The following is a 22347-nucleotide window of genomic DNA, read 5'->3' as shown; positions in this document are numbered from 1 at the left end:
TGCACTGCCAGAGGTACCACCTTCCAGTCAACAGGGAAAAGTTCCCCAGTGCTCTGGTCAATGTTTATTCCACAATTAGCAATCATTTGGTTATGATTTCATAACTGTTTTGGGGAGCTTTCTGTGCACAAAGTGGCTGCCAATTTTCCTACATTATAGCTGTGACTTCATTGGATGTAATGTACGTTGGGGCATCTTGAAAGGCTGATATGTAAATGAAAGTTTTTTTTAAAGTGAGTGGGATCGTCCAGTCCTGCCGCCGATGTCCCCTGCACCCCCCACCCCCAAACCCAACCGCAGGGGAAGGTTCCTCGATGGGAGAAGGTCCCGGACGGCCAACGGCAGGCGACCTTTGCCGCCGTAAAACATGCCGCGCAGGCGCGTGGAATATCCCGCCCCAGAATCTTGTTTTGGGACGAGATTGCGAGCATCTCCGTGACGGACAAGTGAGAGAGAAGAACACGCACAAAGAATTAGAGAGCAGATGAGGCAGAGAAAAAAAGAGAGGCATAAGTAATGACAGAGTTTCAGAGTAAAGGAGATCATAGGACTAAGACAGTGAGAAGAACAAGGCAATTACAGGATCAGAATTACTTTCTTTAACTCTTGTCTGTAAACTGTACCATGGGAGCTTGGCTGCTTCTTTGGAAACAGGGAATCTGGGCTTTACGGATAGAAGAATCAGCAGCCTGGCTAAGTCTTTCCTGATAGTTATAACCTTAATAATAATAATCTTTATTGTCACAAGTAGGCTTACGTTAACACTGCAATGAAGTTACTGTGAAAGACCCCTAGTCGCCACATTCCGGCGCTGTTTGGGTACACAGAGGGAGAATTCAGAATGTCCAATTCACCTAAGAAGCACGTCTTTCAGGACTTGTGGGAGGAAACCGGAGCACCCAGAGGAAACCCACGCAGACACGGGGAGAACGTGCAGACTCCGCTCAGACAGTGACCCAAGCCGGGAATCGAACCTGGGACCCTGGCGCTGTGAAGCAACAGTGCTAACCACTGTGCCACCGTGCCGCCTCTCAGTTCTGGCATAATTGTTGTAAATCATTTGAATCTTTTCTAGTCCTCCCTTGTCTGTAGGGCTCCCTAACTGAACACTTGGTCAAATTTGCAACTCTGATGCATCTTGGAATGTTTTTTACATTAAAGCCACCACATAAATACAATGGTTTTTTTTTTTTGGGAGAACTTAAATGGTGCAATCTTTGAATTAAAGGTTTTGGATGCAGGCTGCTGAGTGAGTTTAAGTGTGTTGTCGATTAAGGGCAGAGTTTAATAGCCGCTTAATGGCAGGGCTTAATCACAGCATCCAGAGTTCCTCCTCCACCTCGTGTGGATAGGAGGTTGATGAGCGTTGTTTGCAGTAATGAGGATAATTTCTGTTGAACTGGACACTGAAAGCACATAGCTGTAGTTTAATGGCCTCATTGTCACTTTTTCAAATGCTTAATTGTCGTGTAAACGGTTGGGATTAGAGGGTGGAAACATTCTGGTGAATTATAGAATCCCTAAAGTGCAGACGGAGGCCGATTGGCCCATCGAGTCTGCACCGACCCTCCAAAAGAGCACCCCACACCTAGCCCCCAGCCCCCCACCTATCTCCGTAACTCCACCTAACCTTTGAACACTAGGGGGCAATTTAGCAAGGCCAATCCACCTAAGCTGCACATCTTTGGTGAAGTGACGCCACTCTGCTGAGTGTCTGGAAACGGCAGCGTGGGTGTATTGCCAAAGTGGTTCTGTTCTTTTCCTGCTTCTAGCCCTGTTTACCCTCTGGTGCGTAATTTCAGACAACTGCCCCTTAAGGTCGCCAACGCTCGATGGATCCCACTGCCAAGAGTTGGAGTAAGAAGTCTTACAACACCAGGTTAAAGTCCAACAGGTTTATTTGGAATCACTAGCTTTCGGAGCGCAGTTCCTTCATCAGGCGAGTGAAGCTACGCTCCGAAAGCTAGTGATTCCAAATAAACCTGTTGGACTTTAACCTGGTGTTGTAAGACTTCTTACTATGCCCACCCCAGTCCAACGCACCTCCACATCAAAAATTGGAGTGCAAGATCCAGGTTGATAATCCCAGTGCAGGTTTGAGGGAGTCTGTTTTTCAATGAGACACTAAGCCAAGGTATCCATTAACCCTCTCAGGTGAACATAGAAGATCCGTTGCCACTGTTGTGAAGATAAGCAGGGGAGTGCTCCCCGGTACCCTGGCCAACATTTATCCCTCAACCAACTTGACAAGACAAATTGTCTGCTTATGAATTCATCGCTGTTTCAGAGATCTTGTTGTGCACAACATTGCTGCCATGTTTCCCAAGTTACAACAACAATAACTACAGTTCAAATGTACTTGATTGGAATTAAAGCCCTCCGGGGCGTCCTGAGGTTAGGAAAGGTGCCATATAAATGCAAACCTTTCTTTCCTTTTATTCCGACTTCCTGCTTTCCATCTCCAGTCCCACCCTCCCTAACATTAGTATAATAATCCAAGAGACACGAAAACCAATTTTGCTGAGAATCACGGCAACTCCCAGGCCAGGTCTGGGACAGTATTTAAAAGGCTCGATAACGAGGCCCAGCTGGGCGTGCCTCTGCCCGTTACCGTGGGAACCCGTACTCCTCAAACCCCAAGGGGAGGTCAACGTGATTCCTCATGGTTTTTGTAGGGTTATCACACCCATGAAATAGGAGCTGGAGTCGGCCATTTGGCCCTCCGAACCTGCTCAGCTGTTCCGTACTACCATGTCTAATCTTCTACCCATTCATCAATAACTTAGCAACAAAATCTTTATCGACCTTTGCCTTGATATCCACAATGGCTGAACATACAGGGAGCTCCCTGGGTGGAAAATTCCAAAGATTCACTTCCCACTTGAGTGCAGAAACTCCCCCTCCTCTCAGTTCTAAGCGGCTGAATCCTTTTTCTGACCCAGTATTTTAGATTCCTTAGCCAGAGGGAAGCAGCTGGCCAGTATCTCCTCCGTCAAGCCCCTTGAGAATTTTGCCTATTCAATTAGACCACCTCTCCATTTTCTAAACTCCAGGGATATAGACCACGGTCTACTTGATCTCTTCTCATTTCACAATCCCCACATCCCAGGAAACTGGTCCACTGAATCTTTGTCGCATTTCCTCGGTCAATGGCAATAATCCTCTGACACCAGGGGTGGGATTCCCTCAACCCGGGGCCGGGCCGGAGAATCCCCGCGGCCGGCGCGAGTCGCCCCACACCGCCCCGACGCCGGCACGCGATCCTCCGCGGAGGGGAGAATTGACGCCATTGGCTCCGGCGTGGTTGGCGCGGTGCCGGTCGGGAGCCACTCTATGCGGCCGGCCAGCCGATCCTCGGCCCGGGATGGGCCGAGCGGCCGTCGTAAAAACGCTGAGTGTCGCCAGCGCCATCCACACCTGCTCTCAGCCGGCGGGACCTCGGCGCGGAAGGGTCGAGAGGGGGCGGCCTGTGGGGGGGGGGTGGTCCAACCCCGGGGGGGGGGGGGGCCCTCCGATGTGACTTGGCCCGCGATCGGGGCCCACCAATCGGCGGGCCGGCCCCTCTGGCTGGGGGCCCCCTTTCTTCCACGCCGGCCCATGTAAGTCCTGCGCCATGTTGCGTCGGGGCCGGTGCGTTGAAGGAAGCAACTGCGCATGCGCGCGTTGGTGCAACTGCGCATGCATGGATACTGCAGCGCTCAGTGACGCGTTTCCGACGGCGTCAACACTTAGCCTCAGGATCACAAATCCCGCCCCAGAAGTTTGGCTGAGTGTCAGTGAAGATTCGGCGATAACAAGCTGGATTACCGGCCCCCCAGCCGCGCGTTGCTTGGCGACGCCGCTGGGATCGCAACGGTCAAAGAATTACGGCCAATATGTCGAAGGGTTCTGGCGCCGTCGATTTAACCTCCTCGCCTCAAACACTGCTTTTCCTTTAATGCTGGGCTCTCATGACTGAAAAAATCTTTTGTGGTTTGTTCAATATTGACAGCTCTGGAAACAAAAGTGAATAACTTCCACATTTAATTAAAGCAGCAACACACTTCACAGATGAACTAACAGCAAGAGGTTGACGCGGCTAGATGTTTGTTACTTTGCAAATGATTCTCCAAACTTCGGGTGTAAATGATTGAAGAAGATCTCTTGCTGAGGGAGGTACATGAGGTTAATGTGTTTCAGCAGTGGGTCAGAGAGTCAACAGAGAATTGAGTGGCAGTCAGAAGGGGATATGTGGTACATCCAATTGTTTTATTAACTGGATATTTTGCACTGATTGAGCCTGTGGACTGAAACATTATCCTGATCGATCCAACTTCCTGTCAGCCTGCTGATTTCACCTTGGGATGTTTCATGAGATCCTTAGATCTTCTTTCATCTCTGAAGACCGATTCACATGAAGTGACCCCAAGAACAATTGTCCTTGCGTGTTTTGCGACTTCGCTTATGGGAGTCCCATGGCAAAACCAAAAGCAATTGGGTCTTTAAGTGAACACGCTAGAAAATGCAGGGGGGTAAGGCACGAAGGAGTGAGGCCAGGTGACTAGCTCTACCAGAGAGCTAACATGAGCACAATGGACCGAGTGACTATATATAATTAATGCCATGATGCAGCTTTCCTTTAAAATAGAGGGAAAAAATCACAACACCTAACTGAACAACTTGTACTGTACCAGATTTGTCTAACAGATGCTGGAATGGGAAAATGGCGGGGCTGATATTCGGATGGGTTAATGAGTCCTTATCTTCTCCACCTCCCTAATATTTTGTATTTATGCAGATAAGTTTGAATTGTTGTTTAGCCTGCCCTGTATTTCTCTTGGGAATACTTGTTACTGATGTAAATTCTATGATTCTCTATGCTGTGGTCAGGATCCAGGTCGAGGATACAAACACGATGGGGGATTTCCTGCTTGGCTCTGTAAGAAACAGAGCTGGGTGTTGTGGTGGTGGGGGGGGGGGGGGGGGGGGGTAGTGTGGTGTGTTGGGCTGCGTGTTCTGCCTTCAACAGCGCATTAAATGATCTGTAATAAAAATAAGAGGTCACCCACTTGAAACAGAGACGAGGCTGTTTTCTCCCAGAGGGTTCTGAGTCTCTGGAATGCTCTTCCTGAAAAAGTGGTGGAGGCAGCATCTCTGAATATTTTTAAGGCGGAGGTGGATAGATTGTTGGTCAGCAAGGGGGGTGCGGTAAAAGGTTATTGGGGTGGGGTTGATGGAATGGAGGTTTGAGGTTACGATCAGTTTAGCTGTAATCTTATTAAATGGTGGAGCGGGTTAGAAGGGTTGAATAAACTACGCCTTCTCCCTGTTGCTATGTGCATGTTAATGGCCTCTTTACACCGGGGTCAGAGCGGGCAGAGAAACGGGGTCTTGGGCTACACATCCTGAGGCGAGTCGGGGAGTGGGGCATTCATTCCCCATTCCAGTTAACCAGCTGCTGACCAGCCCGACGACCAGTAAGTTGGCCGGTTAGCCGCTCGAATCCTGAGCTTTCAAGTCAGCTGCAACACAGGATCAATTGTGGGATTGCAAGCCACAGATTCTGGCTCCTATGATGGGCACAGAAGCCCTTCTCAGTGCCAACCCAGGTCGTCATAATGAGCACTAACTTTGCCTTCGGAACTTGAGTACATAGGATCAGGACCAGGCCACTAAGCCCCTCAATCCTGCTCCACCGTCCAATGGAATCATGCAAACCAACTCCAGATACCCGTCTGCTCCCAATATCCCTTAATATCTTTAATTTATCAATCTCAGATTTAAAATTAGCAATTGATCTCGTGTCGATTGCTGCTTGTGGGAGAGTGTTCCAAACTTCACCCTCCGTTTGTGTGTAAAAATGTTTCTAATTCCACTCCTGGAAGATCTAGCTCTATGATTTAGACAATAACCCCTGTCTTCGACTCCTCAACCAGCAGAAATAGTTTCTCTCTATTGTCACGACACCCTGGGCTAGTGCATGGCCAATTCCAGCCCCACTTCACCCGGAGTTACAACACAGGAGAAATTAGATTTTATTTAAAATACCCAAGGTCCTTGGCTGAGGCCAATAAACTACAGTCGCCAGATCTTTAACTTTGAAACACGAGTAACCTTTTATTATGTACAGTAATATAATAATTAAAGGACAGAAAATGTAACTGGCTACTACGCCTTTCGAAATGCCCCCCTTCCTGGGCAGCACGGTAGCACAGTGGTTAGCACTGTTGCTTCACAGCTCCAGGGTCCCAGGTTCGATTCCCGGCTTGGGTGGCTGTCTATGCGGAGTCTGCACGTTCTCCTCGTGTCTGCATGGGTTTCCTCCGGGTGCTCCGGTTTTCTCCCACAGTCCAAAGATGTACAGGTTAGGTGGATAGGCCGTGCTAAATTGCCTTTGGTGTCCAAATTAGGTTAGATGGGGTTACTGGGGTGGCTTAAGTAGGGTGCCCTTTCCAAGGACCAGTGCAGACTCGATGGGCCGAATGGCCTCCTTCTGCACTGTAAATTCTATGATTCTAACTCGCCCCACTCTCTCTCTCTGACTCTGTCTCTCTCCGTCTCTCTCTCTCTATCTATCTATCTATATATATATATATATATATATATTTATATTTATATACACACACACAGACAAATAACACAGAGGGGCAAGGGTAGTGGAAAGGGAAAGAAAAGATTAATAAAAATAAAAGGATAAAGGATCTTTGATGCACTGGGATGACTTCCAGTAAATGTCTTTCTGAAGTTCAGGTTTTCGTTTTGGTACTTCTTCCTTCACGGCTTGAGATGATTTTTCTCTGGCAAGATTGTCTACTTTTCCTGCAGACTCGGCATCATTTCAGGTTAACCGCGAAGGATGGGCCAGGCACTCACTGCTTTCAGACCGATAGGGCAGTTCTTTCACTGCAGCAAGCGGGAGAGAGAGAGAGCATTCTTTTCATTTCCAAAGTCTAAACACTCCTGTCAAGTTCTCTCAGAAAGCATCATGCAAGAACCAATCAATGACTGTTGTCAGACAGAACACTGCTCCTGGCCAACTCACCGGTTGCCCGTTAACCAATCGAATCGACTCCCTCCACAACCTGATTCCTAAGATCCACTCGGTGCTGAGGAGTCTGGTATCTCCTCTCCAAAATACAGAGCCTGGGAACACAGTGTCCTGGAAAGCAGGCTGTTTCAACTGAGTCTTCTCCTTTAAGGCACATCCCGATTATGGTTCTATGGACCAAAATAATAAAAAGCAAATAAAAGAAATGGGAGCAAAGGAAATAAGCAGGACGGTCTCTTTCGCTATATGTTGCCCTTAAAATTCTGAAAACTGATCAAATCACCACTCGAACCTTCTAAATTCCAGAGCCTGCAACCTGGTTTGTGTAATCTCTCCTCACAATGTAACCCTTGGAGTTCAGGAATCGTTCTGGTAAACCTTTGGGTGGAATTCTCCTATTTTGAGACCGAGTGGCAATTGCAGGTGCCCCCCCACCCCCGCCCCCGCCCTGCCGACCAGAATAGCGGGATTTGGCGCTAAATTCAGCCCTTGGAACCTCATTAACTGAAAATTAATCTGTCCTGACAGACGAATGTAGAGTGCATCAAGAGCAGCACAACACTGTGGCAGAAACACTCACCACAAAGTCTCTGGGGAGCTGTGGGGACCGCCTTGTGCACTCCACTTATTAGCAATCGCGTTTGACGCTGGTGTAAATGTAAATTCCCGCTGGCATGACGCAAGATTGAAAGGCCTGATGGGATGCAGACCGCCAGCAGTTTTAATGAGCATTCATGAGATGCAAAGAAAGTTTTTTTTTCAAAAATATTTTTATTCAAATTTTTAAATCAATTTTTAACATTTTAACAATTAAACATAAAACACATAACAGTTACAAAATAAACCCACCCAATACAACCCCCCCTCCCCCGTAGCAGTTGGCGGCAATCAGCTCCCCAGAATGCAATACCAACCAGACCCATCTCTTGCGGAACCCCTCACTCGCAGCCCCTCAGAGAAAATTCCACCTTCTCCAAATACAGGAATTCCATTAGATCCCCCGGCCACACTGAGGCACAGGCGGGAGAAGCTGACCTCCACCCCAACAGAACTCACCTGCGAGCGATCAATGAGGTGAAGGCTAAAATGTCTGCCCCCCCCCGCTTCTGTCTGCAACTCCGGCAGGTCCGACACCCTGAATATGGCCCCCAGGGGACTGGGCTCTAAATCTGCACGCAAGAGCGCCAACATGGTGCTGAAAAATGACCCCCTGAAGTTCTCCAACTTCAAGCAGGGGAAATGACAGTAAATGGTGTTTGCGCCACCTGCCAGTGGGAAGAGGAACACACTATTAAACTGCCATTGGAGCATTGCAACTTGATTTTATGCCAGCGGGTTGGTCACGTTTTGGCTCTCACCAGATTCGCCGCACTTCACCAAACCTGCCCCGGGCTGGTTGCGAGATTTCTACCCTATGCTGCACTCCTTCCAAGGTCAGTATACCCGCCCTAAGATATGGTGCTCAGAGCTGCTCACATCCTCCAGGTGGAGTCTAACCAGGGCCTTGTCTAGCTGAAGCCCTGCAGCTCTGACTGAACAAATAAAAGCTATACTCCCTCCAAAAAGGCAGTAAAGGATTGGTGGGTTTGTGATTGACAGTCAGGGGGATCGCAGCTGATACTTAATGAGCTGCTTTCCGAGTTAATTCTCTTTAATAAACCCTTCCAGCTCAAAGGTGTTCATGGCCCAAAGCTGTGATAATCATTATCCGCTAGATGTTAATTTGCTTCTTGAAGAATGTGAGTGACAGAGGTTATTATTTGCTGTGTGTTTGGGAGGGCTGTTTGTTCTGGTGAATGGTCTTCAGTCTCACTAAGGTGCTTTGAGCTGTTCTTTGAGATTCTAACTAATTGAGCAACACTCAGGGTAGTTCTCAGATGTTACACTCTGAAGTTAGGAGAAAGGCTTACAGTTTAGTGATATATGATTAAGATGACATCTTTCTCTGGCCGAAGAAGCATTCGTAATTACTGGGGTTTTTTTGTCCCTATTTTGGGAGTGCGATGTGACAGCAAAGCAGAATATGCTGAGCACCCCTGTATCAGATAGAGAGAGACCCAGTGTTCACACAGACTAGCTCCACGGATTTACCTTGCCTCGCGAAGCCTCAATCCAGCGACAGATTTCTGCAATGCAATAATTTAAAAACATTATTTTTGTGGGTTGTGGGTGTCCCTGGCTAGGCCCATCCCTAATTGCCCTTGAGAAGGTGGCATTAATGGAGTATGTTTCACTATACTCCACAAAGTGCTTTCCCCAGCTAATGAACGACCCATATAAATACTGAGGGTGCAAGAGTAGGTCAGAGGCTGGGAATCCTGCGGCAAGTAACTCACCTTCTGACCACCAGAGCCTGTCCACCACCTACAAGGCACAAGTCAGGAGTGTGATGGAATACCCTCCACTTGCCTGGATGAGTGCAGCTCCAACAACACTCAAGAAGCTCAACACCATCCAGGACAAAGCAGCCCCGCTTGATTGGCAGCCCTTCCACAAACATTCAAACCCTCCACCACCGATGTGTGTACCATCTGAAGAAACACTGCAGGAACGCACCAATGCTCCTTAGGCAGCACCTTCCAAAGCCACAACCTCTACCACCTAGAAGGACAAGGGCAGTAGATACATGGGAACACCATCTCCTGGAAGTTCTCCTCCAAGCCACTCACCAGCCTGACTTGGAAATATATCGGCCGTTCCTTCACCGCCGCTGGGCCCAAATCCTGGAACTCCTTCCCTAACAGCACTGTGGATGTACCTACATCACTCGAGTGCAGCGGTTCAAGAAGGCGGCTCACCACCACCTTCTCAAGGGGCAATTAGGGATGGGCAACACATGATGGCCTGGCCAGCGACACCCGCATCCTGTAAATTAATTTTAAAAAAGGGTTATTGAAGTGTTGTTGATTTCTTCTGTAATGTCGGAAACTTAGCAGCCAACTGGGGCGCAGCAAGCTCCCATAAGCAGCAATAGGACCATTACCATTTTAGTGATGTTGATTGGTGGATAAATGACAGACAGTTCCTCAGTCTGAAAGATGGTGCCTGTACCTCGAACAGTGCAAACGGCTCTACATTGGAGTGTCAGCCTCGATTGTTAAATTCAATTGCTGGAGTGGGACTTCCCAGGTAAGAGGGCTGCCCACTGAAGCAAGGTTGATACCCAAGTGGCTAAAGAAGTCTACTGGAGGCTAGACTTTAGCTCGGTATGGGTATTGAATCATATAAATGTAGGGCGGAGCATGGAATTGAGGTCAACCATGATTTTACTTGTGTGGCAGGATCAAGCTTTGAGAGATTGAGTTTGTTTGTAATGTCGTCCCAGTTATCTGACCCAGTTATCTGTGTGTGTCCCTGACTGTGAACCCTGGCACTAATGGTTAATGTTGTTGCTCTGTTTCTGTCTTTTGTGCAGTTGTCGAACCAGCAACCGGAAAAGCTTAATTCTGACGAGCACTTCACCAACTCTCCCACGACCACATTCACCACTCCCGGGCCATTTAGGTAAGACAGCAGCTCCTCACTACTCGCATCTCACCACTGAGGGGTGGGTGAGGGACGGTGGTGGGCAGGGGAAGAATGCAGGCACAGAGGTGTGGAAAATTTCAACCTGTAATTTGCGGTTGAAGAAAAGTATTAAAGTTTTCACTTTTATTTCCAGTATTAAATTTCTTTTTTAATGAACTTTATTCCAAACATGTATAGGGCAACGTGGTAGCACAAGTGGTTAGCACTGTGGCTTCACAGCGCCAGGGTCCCAGGTTTGATTCCCTGCTGGGTCACTGTCTGCGCGGAGTCTGCACGTTCTCCCTGTGTCTGCGTGGGTTTCCTCCGGGTGCTCCGGTTTCCTCCTACAGTCCAAAGACGTGCAGGTTAGGTGGATTGGCCGTGTTAAATTGCACTTAGAGACCAAAAAGGTTAGGAGGGGTTATTGGGTTACGGGGATAAGGTGGAAGTGAGGGCTTAATTGGGTTGGTGCAGACTCGATGGACCGAATGGCCTCCTTCTGCACTGCAGGTTCTATGTTCTATAAAACAGCAACAAATAAAATACACAATCGCCAAAATCACCGACCACAGTTTGTACAGTTTCCCCCCTTTTATCCCCTATAATTCCTGAAACAGTGTCATGAAAAAACCCCATACACTTCGAAGCCCTCTGCTGACCCCCTCAACTCAAAGTTGTACAGGTCCCCCAGCCAGGCCGCCACCCCCGCCTCCAATTTAACAGGATCCTTCGCTGGTGTGGTGAATGTATTCACCATAATGCATGACATTGTATCCACCTAATGTAACCCATGACCTGGAAGTGGTGATAGGAGCTGATTCCAGGTACTGTACTGTAACCCTGGTGGGCTCCGCCCTCACCGGGGCCACATATAAGCCGGCCACCTACGGGTGGCACTCATCTGCACAACCGACTCTGGCTAGGCAAGTTCACGACTAATAAAGCCTCATGTTCACTTGTTCTCTCGGCCTCGTGGTGAATTGAAGGTATATCAATTTATTAGTCGCCGACAGCACCATGGAAGCCGCTTTAAAGCCAGACAGGCTTGAACCCGACGCCCACGCGTCCGAAGCCAAGGAAATACTTAAACATTGGCTTCGATGCTTCGCGGCCTACATCGACTCCTCCACAACGACTCCCTCGGAGACCCTCAAACTGCGACTCCTCCAAGCTCGGGTGAGCCATCGAATCTCAGTAATGATTGAGAAAGCGGCCACGTACGAGGAGGTGGTTGCAACTCTCAGGGTGCACTTTGTGAAGCCCGTAAACAAGGTGTTCGCTAGCCACCACCTCACTACTCACCGTCAACGCGCCGAAGAATCGCTGGACGAGTATCTGGAAACCGTGACGCTACTCGCGAGGAACTGCAGCTATCGAGATGTGACGGCGGAGGAGCATATGAACTCACAGATCCGGGACACCTACGTAGCGGGGGTCTGCTCGAACTATATCAGGCTCTGCCTGCTGGAAAATGGGACCTCCGACCTGCGGGACACGGTAAAGCTAGCTACCTCGTTCGAGGTGGCCTACCAGAACCTTAGTGCGTTCCCCGTGGGCCTGGCGAACCCCTCGTGGACACTATTATTGTGGCCCCCATCGGACCCGACCACGTCGCAGGCCTGCGCCGCGCGTCTGCCAGCCCAGCCCGGAGAACCGCAATGCAATTTCTGCGGCCACGGTAAACACCCCCGGCGGCGTTGCCCAGCCCGCTCGGCGATGTGCAGCGACTGCGGGAAAAAGGGGCACTACGCGAGAGTCTGTCTGGGCCGACCTGAGGCCCAGAAATCAAAAATGCAGCAGGCCAGACCTATGGACTCACAGCCCCGCAGACCCCGCAATGTGGTTGGGTGCCTGCCCGGAACGCCCCCTCCAGATGCGTCATCGGCATCGTGCAAATCGTGGGCGCCGCCATCTTGCCCGCCGGCCCCAACACCGACCGACACGTGCGACCGATGGGGCGGCCATCTTGGTCACCATCTTCGATCCCGTCTGACATGTGCGACACATGGGGGCCGCCATCTTATGACTCCACCGACCACGCAGGCTAGCCGCAGCTGGGCGCGGTGACCCTCCACCAGTCGCAGCCGAAACCACAAAAGAACTGTCTAAGCTCTACGTCCTCCCCCATCTCTGCGCCCCCCCTACTGCTCGGATTGGAGTTTCAGTGTAATCATCGAAGCCTGACCCTACAGTTCTGCGGACCCTTGCCCCCTCTCACAGTATGCAGCCTCGCGACCCTCAAGGTCTCCCCCCCCACCCCCCTTCACTCTTTGCGAATCTCACTCCTGACTGTAAGCCCATTGCCACCAGGAGTAGGCGGTACAGCTCGCTAGACATGGTATTTATCAAGTCGGAGGTCCAACGACTGTTGAGTGAAGGGATCATATAGGCCAGCAACAGCCCCTGGAGAGCGCAAGTGGTGGTCATCCAGACCGGGGAAAAGAACCGGATGGTTGTGGACTACAGCCAGACAATGAACTGGTTCACGCAACTGGATGCGTACCCCTTCCCCCGCATAGCGGAGATGGTCAACCAGATCGCGCAGTACCGGGTGTTCTCCACGGTCGATCTGAAGTCGGCCTACCACCAGCTCCCAATGCACCCGGGAGATCGCCACTACACTGCCTTTGAAGCAGCCGGCCGACTCTTCCATTTCCTCAGAGTCCCCTTCGGCGTCTCTAATGGGGTCTTGGTCTTTCAGAGAACGTTGGACCGATTGGTGGACCAGTACGGTTTGCGGGCAACATACCCGTACCTGGACAACGTGACCATCTGCGGCTATGATCAGCAGGACCATGACGTCAACCTTCAGAGGTTCCTCCAGGCCGCCCAATCCTTCAATCTTACATACAACAAAGAAAAGTGTGTCTTCCGTACTACCCGGCTGGCAATCCTCGGCTACGTCGTGGAGAACGGAGTCCTAGGACCCGACCCTGACCGTATGCACCCCCTCACAGAACTTCCCCATCCCCACAGCTTCAAGGCCCTAAAACAATGCCTGGGGCTGTTCTCTTACTACGCCCAGTGGGTCCCCAACTACGCAGACAAAGCCCACCCAATTATTCAAACCACCAGTTTCCCCCTGACGGATGAGGCCCGCTCGACCTTCAGCCGCATCAAGGCCGACATCACCAAGGCCGTAATGCACGCGGTGGACGAGTCCGTCCCCTTCCAGGTAGAGAGCGATGCATCAGATGTCACCCTGGCCGCCACCCTCAACCAGACGGGCAGGCCAGTAGCCTTCTTTTCTAGAACCCTCCACGCCTCCGAAATCCAACACTCATCAGTCGAGAAGGAAGCACAAGCGATAGTGAAAGCCGTGCGGCACTGGAGGCACTACCTAGCCGGTAGGAGGTTCACCCTCGTCACCGACCAGCGGTCGGTCGCCTTCATGTTCGACAACGCACAACGGGGCAAAATAAAAAATGACAAAATCCTGAGGTGGAGGATCGGACTCTCCACCGACAATTACGATATCAAGTATCGTCCTGGGAAGCTCAACGAGCCCCCAGATGGCCTGTCCCACGGCACATGCGCCAGCGCGCAAGGTGACCGGCTTGGGGCTATCCACGATGACCTCTGTCACCCGCGGGTCACCCGTCTTACCCACTTCATTAAGGCCCGCAATCTGCCCTTCTCCACCGAGGAGGCCAAGGCAATGACCAGGGACTGCCAAGTCTGCGCGGAGTGCAAACCGCACTTCTACTGGCCAGACAAGGCCCACCTGGTAAAGGCCTCCTGGCCCTTTGAACGCCTAAGTATCGATTTCAAAGGGCCCCTCCCCTCCACCAACTGTAACATATATTTTCTCACCGTCATCCACGAGTACTCCCGCTTCCCCTTTGCTGTCCCCTGCCCCGACATGACCTCGGCCACTGTAATAAAGGCACTGCACAGCATCTTCACACTGTTCGGTTTCCCTGCCTACATCCACAGCGACCGGGGTACATCGTTCATGAGCGATGAGCTACGTTGGTACCTGCTCAGCAAAGGCATCGCGTCGAGCAGGATTACGAGCTGTAACCTGCAGGGAAACGGGCAGGTGGAGAGGGAGAAGGCGACGGTATGGAAGGTCGTCCTTCTGACCCTCCGGTCTAGAAGTCTCCCAATCCCCCGCTGGCAGGAGGTCCTCCCCGACGCCCTCCACTCCATCAGATCACTCCTCAGCACAGCCACGAACGAGACCCCTCACAATTGTTTGTTTATCTTCCCCAGGACGTCCATCTCCGGGGTCTCGCTTCCATCTTGGCTGTCAACTCCGGGACCTGTCCTTCTCCGGAGGCACATGAGGAGCCATAAGACCGACCCGCTGGTCGAGAGGGTCCAGCTGCTCCATGCCAACCCCCAGTACGCCTTCATCACGCACCAAGACGGATGGCAAGATACGGTCTCCCTATGAGACCTGCGCCAGCTGGTTCCCCTGCCAACGTGCCCCCCCGCTACCCGCCCCCACCCCCAGCGCCCCATACAACCCCCTGGGTCTCCTGTACTGTCCTGCACCGACACTGCTGCCACCCACCACCCCCCTGCCTACCCCCACACCCCAACCATCTCCAACCCGCCGGACTGAGGCTCCAGCTCCAGACACAACCCCCTGGAGTCACCACCTGCAACAACCGTGCCCGCCGCACCGCCAGAGCTGAGGAGGTCGAAGAGAATGATCCGGCCTCTAGAGAGACTGAATATGTAATGACCCCACGTCACCCCCGCTGGACTTGATTTTTTAACAGGGGGTGAATGTGGTGAATGTATTCACCATAATGCATGACACTGTAACCATTGTATCCACCTAATGTAACCTTTGACCTGGAAGTGGTGATACGAGCTGATTCCAGGTACTGTACTGTAACCCCGGTGGGCTCCGCCTCTGGCTCCGCCCTCACCGGGGCCACATATAACCCAGTCATCTGCACAACCGACTCTGGCTAGGCAAGTTCACGACTAATTAAGCCTGATATTCACTCGCTCTCTCGGCCTCTTGGTGAATTGAAGGTATATCAGCTGGGCAATCAGAGAGGCGAAGGCCACAACATCAGCCCCCTTCCCCTCCAGCAGCTCCGGCATTTCCGATACCCCAAAGATCAAAACCATCGTGTCTGGCCTGACCTCCACCCCCACTATCTTAGATAGCTTCCCAAACACCGCTTCCCAGTACCTCTCCAACTTCTCACAACCCCCAGAACATGTGCGCATGGTTCACCGCCCACACTTCTCGCACCCATCAACCACCCCCTTGGAAGAACCAACTCACCCTCGCCCTGAGTCAAATGTACCCTATGTACCACCATGAACTGAATTAAGCTCATCCTGGGGCAGGAGGCTGAATTCACCCTCCACATCGTCTTCCCAGTATACGCTTCAACTCAATATTATAAAGTCCTCAAACTTGTCCTGGCCCTAGTTCACGTTTGGGTTACCTCCCCTCCAGAATTGCCCGAGAGTCACCAGGAATTGAAGATTAATTTTCAGGACACGGCTGTGAGCAAAATCATGGGGAATATCAGAGGGGCATTAAAATATATGGGGCTCGATATAGTTCCAGCAACAAGAGTCCCTCCCCTCCACTGCTCCCCACCTGTTGGAGACCTGGCGGGAATGCTGCTGTCTGGGAGGCCTGGCACTATTTAAATGCAAACAGGCACTTGATTGGGCAGCATCAGGCGGTTAAGGCCCCCGGAGAGTGAAACTCTGACCCTGGAGAGCTGTTGGCCAACCAGAGGCCAGTCTCACTCCTTTGTTAGGTACTGGAGTTGGCTGCTGCTGGGGATGCTCCTTGACCGTCACCAGAGATCCCTGGAGTGTGTGTGTGTGTGCGCGCGGGAATAGGGGTCGTCAGGCATGTGATGCAGGATGGGGGTGTAGAGGGAAGGCCTTTCAGCGCCCCCTGCCTTTCTGATGCTGGGACCCCTGATAGGGCATTGAGCATCTGTCAATGAGGAACCCCCCTTCACCCTCCCCCCGGTCCCTAAGCCCACCGGCAAACTCAAGGGTGCACTGGGTGGCCTTCAGGAGGCGTGGGAGAACGGTGCAAGTTCCATTAAACCCCTGATCCACAATTAAACCCCCTGGGATAATTGCCTTTAAGTGGCTCATTAATGAACGTATTTGGCATCCTGCCGCCAGGGGGCATGATTCCCATATCAGGCCCATTTCACGATGCCAGGAATCAGCTACACCCGCCTGGTTCTCCCTCTACGTGATTAGTTAATGTGCAGTCAGTACAGCCAGATGATCACTAGATGGCAACACTAACAGGAATTATATAAGGAGTTTCCCGCTCTTTCTTAGTGTTAGTGTGTGTGTGTGTGTGTGTGTGTATTGCAGCTAGAGGATAGTCGTGACCAGCTCAGAGTGTAGTGTATTATATTCATTGTTACTTTAATCTAATCTTAGTTAATTCTAGTACTAGTCAAAGTATTAAACTAAAAGAACTCACAAGTATATTATTTTGTTCCTCAATAAATAATTTGTCATCAGCTGGAAGACTTTGATTGTTTATCGTCAAGTTAAATACAACTCGGTAAGACAAATGAGTAATATTTATATGGCATCCCTGTAATATAACACCCCCCACCCCAACCGGCTACTCAGACAGGCAATACCATATTAAGCCCAGTAAGTTTTTATTTAATTGTCTTCGAAGACTTTTGTTTAGTTATGAAATGAAAATCGCTTATTGTCACAAGTAGGCTTCAAATGAAATTACTGTGTAAAGCCCCTAGTCGCCTCATTCCGGCGCCTGTTCAGGGAGGCTGGTACAGGAATTGAACCCCCGCCTTGGCCTGCTTTACAAGCCAGCTATTTAGCCCACTGTGCTAAACCAGCCCCTAGCTAAGAATCATCTTGGAAATATGTCCCTGTTCCTTCACTGTGATTGGGGTCAAAATCCTGGAACTCCCTCCCTAACAGCACTGTGGGTGTGCCTACGCCTCAGGGACGTCAGCGGCTCAAGAAGGCGACTCACCACCACCTTCCCAAGGACTATTAGGTGTTGGAGAATAAATGCTGGCCTAACCCCCGACGTACATCCCATAAGTGAATTTAAAAAAATCTTATTGAGGAGTCCGTTTGCTTTCTGATTGGCCACGGGAAGATTGGGCCCCTGGAGAAGATGCGGGAGGGTGAGTGCCGTGACGTTAGGGGGACAGGTACAGGTTGCTTTCTCATGCAGTCTGAACTTGAGTTTAGATTTTGAAGACAATCTTACAGTACAGAAGGAGGAGATTTGGCCCATCATCCCTGAACTGGCTCCAGGGAAGGGCCACCAATTGGTCCAAATCCCCAGCTCCATCCCACAGCTCTGTAATTTTCTCCCCTTCGAGTATTTGTCCAATTCCCTTTGGAAACTTTCTGTTGAACCTGCTTTCACTGCCCCTTCACACAGAGGATTCCAGATCACAGCTCACTGCATGATGAATTTCCCCTCACCTTGCATCATGTTCTTTCCCCAGTCAGCTTAAATCTGTATCCTCGGAATATCGCGTTTTGCTTCCAGCTCTAGAAACTGTCAGTGATGGCAGAAGATGCATTTATTTAAGAATCAATGTGTGGGCAGCACGGTGGCACAGTGGTTAGCACCGCTGCCTCGCAGCGCCAGGGACCCGGGTTCGATTCCAGCCTGGGGTGACTGCCTGTGTGGACTTTGAACTTTCTCCCCGTGTGTGCTCAGGTTTCCTCCCACAGTCCAAAGATGTGCAGGTTAGGTGGATTGGCCATGTTAAATTGCCCCTTAGTGTCCAAAAAGGTTAGGTGGACTTACGGGGATGGGGCAGAGGAGTGGACCTGGGTAGGGTTCTCTTTCGGAGGGTCAATGCAGACTCGATGGGCCGAATGGCCTCCTTCTGCGCTGTAGGGATTCTATGATTCTATAACTGCAAAGTAGTTCATTTAATCTCCTTGAGCTTTCTCACCTCCATTCCTGAAAGCAGTGACACCCCCTCCGACTGTTAATGGTGAAGTAGGTCCGTGCTCATTCTCCATGTGTAAACCAGTAGCTGTGAGACTATTCGGCTGTGGAAGCTATCGCAGACAACCCTCTCCTTGTCCTCACTGCAAGTTGGCAAGAGCCTAATTTCCAGCAGAGGGTCCTGACCTTAAGCTGATTTCCACTGTGCCCTTTAACCTCCTCTCCCCACATCCACAACCTCACACTCCCCCCTGCTACCCCCACCCCGCTTCCTAACCCAGGAATTGCTGGAGCTTTTGTCTGAGGAGAACTTGGGGGGGCCGAAGCTCGGACCATCTGGCCTGTGACTTGCAGCATCAAACTAGTGAACCTGTAACCCCATGCTCCTTGGCCCTGAGGAGAAGCAGCCATGGTGTCCAAAGATTTGCCTGCTGGAAACGTGAACTACCAGAAGCAAAGGGGATGACATACCATCCACAATTAAAGAGTTTTATTTTTAAAATCTCTGCTTTAAAGCTTTTCTACAAGCATGGCAGCTGGTTGCTGAGTGATTCATCGCCGCTAATATAGTCTTCATCACTGGCACAATAATGAGGGGAAAGTGTTTGAGGTGGAAAGTGTGTAATCTGTTGATTATACTCATCCTGGTCAGATGCTTGCGTGTGTCTGGCAGTCTACTGCTAATCAGACGCCTGCACTTTCCCGTTGGCCTTGATGTGAGCTCTGTGCTTTTACTTTAAGTTTATTCATTAGAACTGTTTTTTTTGGTACGCCCAAGAATTCTGTCTTCTTTTGGGGAGACGTACCTAAGTGCGAGCCCAGTGCCCGTGAGTTATCGTGACTTGAAGCTTGTCTTCAATTGTCTTCGTCTTTCCTCCCCATTCCTTGCCAAAGAACACTCAGTCTTCCCGGGATACCCCCCCCCATGCTAGCATAATGGGCCAAATGACTTCCTTATGTGTCACAATGACCCAATGAATCTGGGTGATGGCTGCCTGTGGGCAGCTCACCTTCAGTCAGCCCTGACTCAATGATAACCCTTTGAACCCTCCAGTCTGTTTAGATAGGAGGACAATTTGGCCCAGTTCAGGACTTCACAGAGCCACAGAATTGTTACGGGGCAGAAGGAGGCCATTCGGGCCACTGTGAGCACCAACCGGTATGAGGGCTACCCCATCGCTAGATTTGACGCCTTGGTGCCCACTTAATACCTGGGGGGCCTGTTTTGACAATGGATTTAGAGTCAAGCCATTAAACATTAATTTTGATAATTTAAGAAGATCCCGTCAACCTTTCCTATCTTTTCTTCCTTCGTTCAGGTGGCAGCCCCTTGGATAGTCCACGGAACTTTTCTCCCAACGCCCCGGCGCACTTCTCATTTGTGACCTCACGAAGGTAAGGCTGGGTTTTAAATCGGGGGTGGTGGGTGGGGGGGGGGTGTCAATTATTTCTCAGTTACGGCCAAGCAGATAAAAGCAACTTGCATTTACATAGTGTCGTGAATGTGGCAAAATGTCCCAAGGTGCTTCACAGCAGTGTTACCAAACAGAATTTGACTTAGCCACATGAGGAGATATTGGGACAGGTGACCCAAAAGCTGGGCCAGAGGTAGGTTTTTAAAGGAGTGCCTCGAAGGAGAAAAGGGAGAGGTGGAGAGTTTCATGGAGGAAATTCCAGAGCTCGGAGCCTCGACATTTGAAAGCACGGCCTCCAGTGGTGGGGTGGCGAAGGACAGAGTCGGAGAGGCTCTGAGATCTCGGGATGGCTGGAGGCGGATACAGAGATGGAGAAATGTGAGGCCTTCGGAGGAATTGGAACACACAGGATGAGAAGTTTAAAGTTGGTATGATGGTAGGCAGGGAGACAAAGTAGGGCGGCGAGCATAGGGTGGGTGAACAGGATTTGGTGGGAGTGAGGATATGGACAGCAGAGTTTTCGAGGGTACGAGATGGGAATCTGGCCAGGAAATGGGTGAACCTGGAGGTAACGCAACATGGCAAAACAGCTGGATTGAGTGATGACTAGGATGTCATGTGGGTGTGTCTGTTGGTTTATTGTCTTCTGAAATGTTTCTGGGTTTTTATTTTAAGCGTCTCAGACACACGATAAACAGTGTCATTTTACTTCAGGCATCAGAGTGCAACCCAGAATTTGGGAAAGAAAATTCTGCTGCCTCCGTGCGGTACGCACAGGCCTGAGTAAAATCCAGCTTTACAGGCCAACTGGCCTGAACTGGTCTAAGCTGGAATATTGGGCTTGAAGTGTCTCAAATGTCTCCACTTGTGTGGGGGGGGGGGCCAACCCTCAAGGCCTTTGTTGGAAGATAGACACCAACAAATCCGATCGGAGATTCAGGAGAGACTCCTTTCCTGAAGAGAGTGCTGATAATGTGGAGCTGGCTACCACAGAGAATGGTTGAGGTGAATGGTGCAGTTAGTGGGCAGCTGGATAAACACTTGAAGGGGGAAAAGAAGAGATGATTGTGCTGACAGAGTGAGAGGAAGATTGGGGGGTGGGTGGGGGATGGGGGTATTAGTCTCGCGTGGAGTGCGGAACAGCCGCTGTAAATGCAATATAATTCTCTGAATAATATTGAGGCTGAGGAAAGAAGCAGGTTGCCTTGTTCTAGTGACGGAGAAGAATTCACGCAGTTGTCAATGACACACTTACTTACTCTGCCTCCGGTGGCTAGGCCAGTGACCGAGCTCTAGGGGAGGACAGCATTGAGAAAATGGATGTGGTTGAACCCCCCGGGGAAAGATTTGTGGAAAATCAAGGGAACAAAAAGCCAGAATCTGGCCTCTCTAATTCCAGGATTGTCCCAGTCACCCATGTCTTGCATCGACCAAGTTCTCCCACTTCAAATTCAGCAAGAGGACACCAGGAAAAGGTCTGGATGGTCCCTGGAGGATGGTGCTGGCCATTTTCCCACTGGAATCATAGAATGGTCACAGCACTGACGGAGGCCATTTGGCCAGTCCTGTCCATGCTGGCTCTCTGTATTCACCCAGAGCCACTCCCCCAACTTTTCCTGTAGCCGGCAAATTTTTCTTTGTCAGATAATGATCCGATTTCCTTTGGGAAGCCATGGTTGAACAGGCCTCCACCACACTCTCAGGCAGCCAATCCGGATCCACCGCTCGTTGCGTGACTAAGGTTTTCCTCATGTCATTATTGCTTCTTTGGCCAATTCCCATAAATCTGGTCCCCTTTGGTTCCACAAATGGGAACGGTTTCTCCCTATCGACTCTGTCCAGGCCCTTCAGGATTTTGAACGCCTCGATCAAATCTCCTCTCAGCCTTCCCTTCTCCATGTGAACAGCCCCAGCATCTCCAATGCATCCATGAGGCTGAGGTTCCTCATACCTGGAACCATTCCTGTCAGTCGTTCCTGCACCCTCTTGAGTGACTTCATATCCTTAAGTGTGGTGCCCAAAATTGGATGTTATGTTGCAGTTGAGTTTGAACCAGCCAGCAGAAGTGTTTGTGTTTGACTATGTTCCCTAGTCCTCGTCTGGTCAAGGGAGCTTGGTGTGCACTGGAGGCAAAAATAAATTGGGTTAAATCCTTCCTTTCGCTGATTTTGGTGAGGAGGCCAGGGTAAATGGGAGCTGCCCACTGCAGACGGGTCTTGATGTTGTTCTGTGATACTCAGGAGGGACAAATGACAACTGTGCTTTCCAACATGACAGAATTAATAATATATGGAACATCGAATCAAATTTGTGAGTGTTTGGGGAACTAAAATGTAGGACGATCGGGCTCAAGAAGCTAATTAAACTTCCAAAACCCAGACAGTTAACAAATTGGTCCATAACAGTGGAGAGTGACTATGTGCTTCCAGACATGTTGTATTGTGTGTGTGAGATAGATAGAGAGTGTGTGTGGGTGTGAGAGAGAGTGTGTG

At 50.4% G+C, this 22347-nt stretch overlaps 1 protein-coding gene across 5 annotated transcripts in view; it reads left to right on the top strand.

Moving 5' to 3' along the window:
• LOC140403227 (microtubule-associated serine/threonine-protein kinase 1-like) overlaps positions 1–22347 on the top strand; it is a 217797-nt gene that overhangs the window by 86130 nt on the left and 109320 nt on the right. For all 5 annotated transcript variants that reach the window (XM_072490987.1, XM_072490989.1, XM_072490986.1 and 2 more), the window contains 2 exons: positions 10443–10531; positions 19760–19835. In XM_072490987.1, the coding sequence (XP_072347088.1) occupies positions 10443–10531; positions 19760–19835 (165 nt within the window). The remainder of the gene's footprint in view (positions 1–10442; positions 10532–19759; positions 19836–22347) is intronic.

The sequence above is a fragment of the Scyliorhinus torazame genome, chromosome 27 (genome assembly GCF_047496885.1).
Source record: "Scyliorhinus torazame isolate Kashiwa2021f chromosome 27, sScyTor2.1, whole genome shotgun sequence".
Lineage (NCBI taxonomy): Eukaryota > Metazoa > Chordata > Chondrichthyes > Carcharhiniformes > Scyliorhinidae > Scyliorhinus > Scyliorhinus torazame.
The sequence above is the reverse complement of the archived record's forward strand: the minus strand, read 5'-3'. Positions and strand labels throughout refer to the sequence as shown.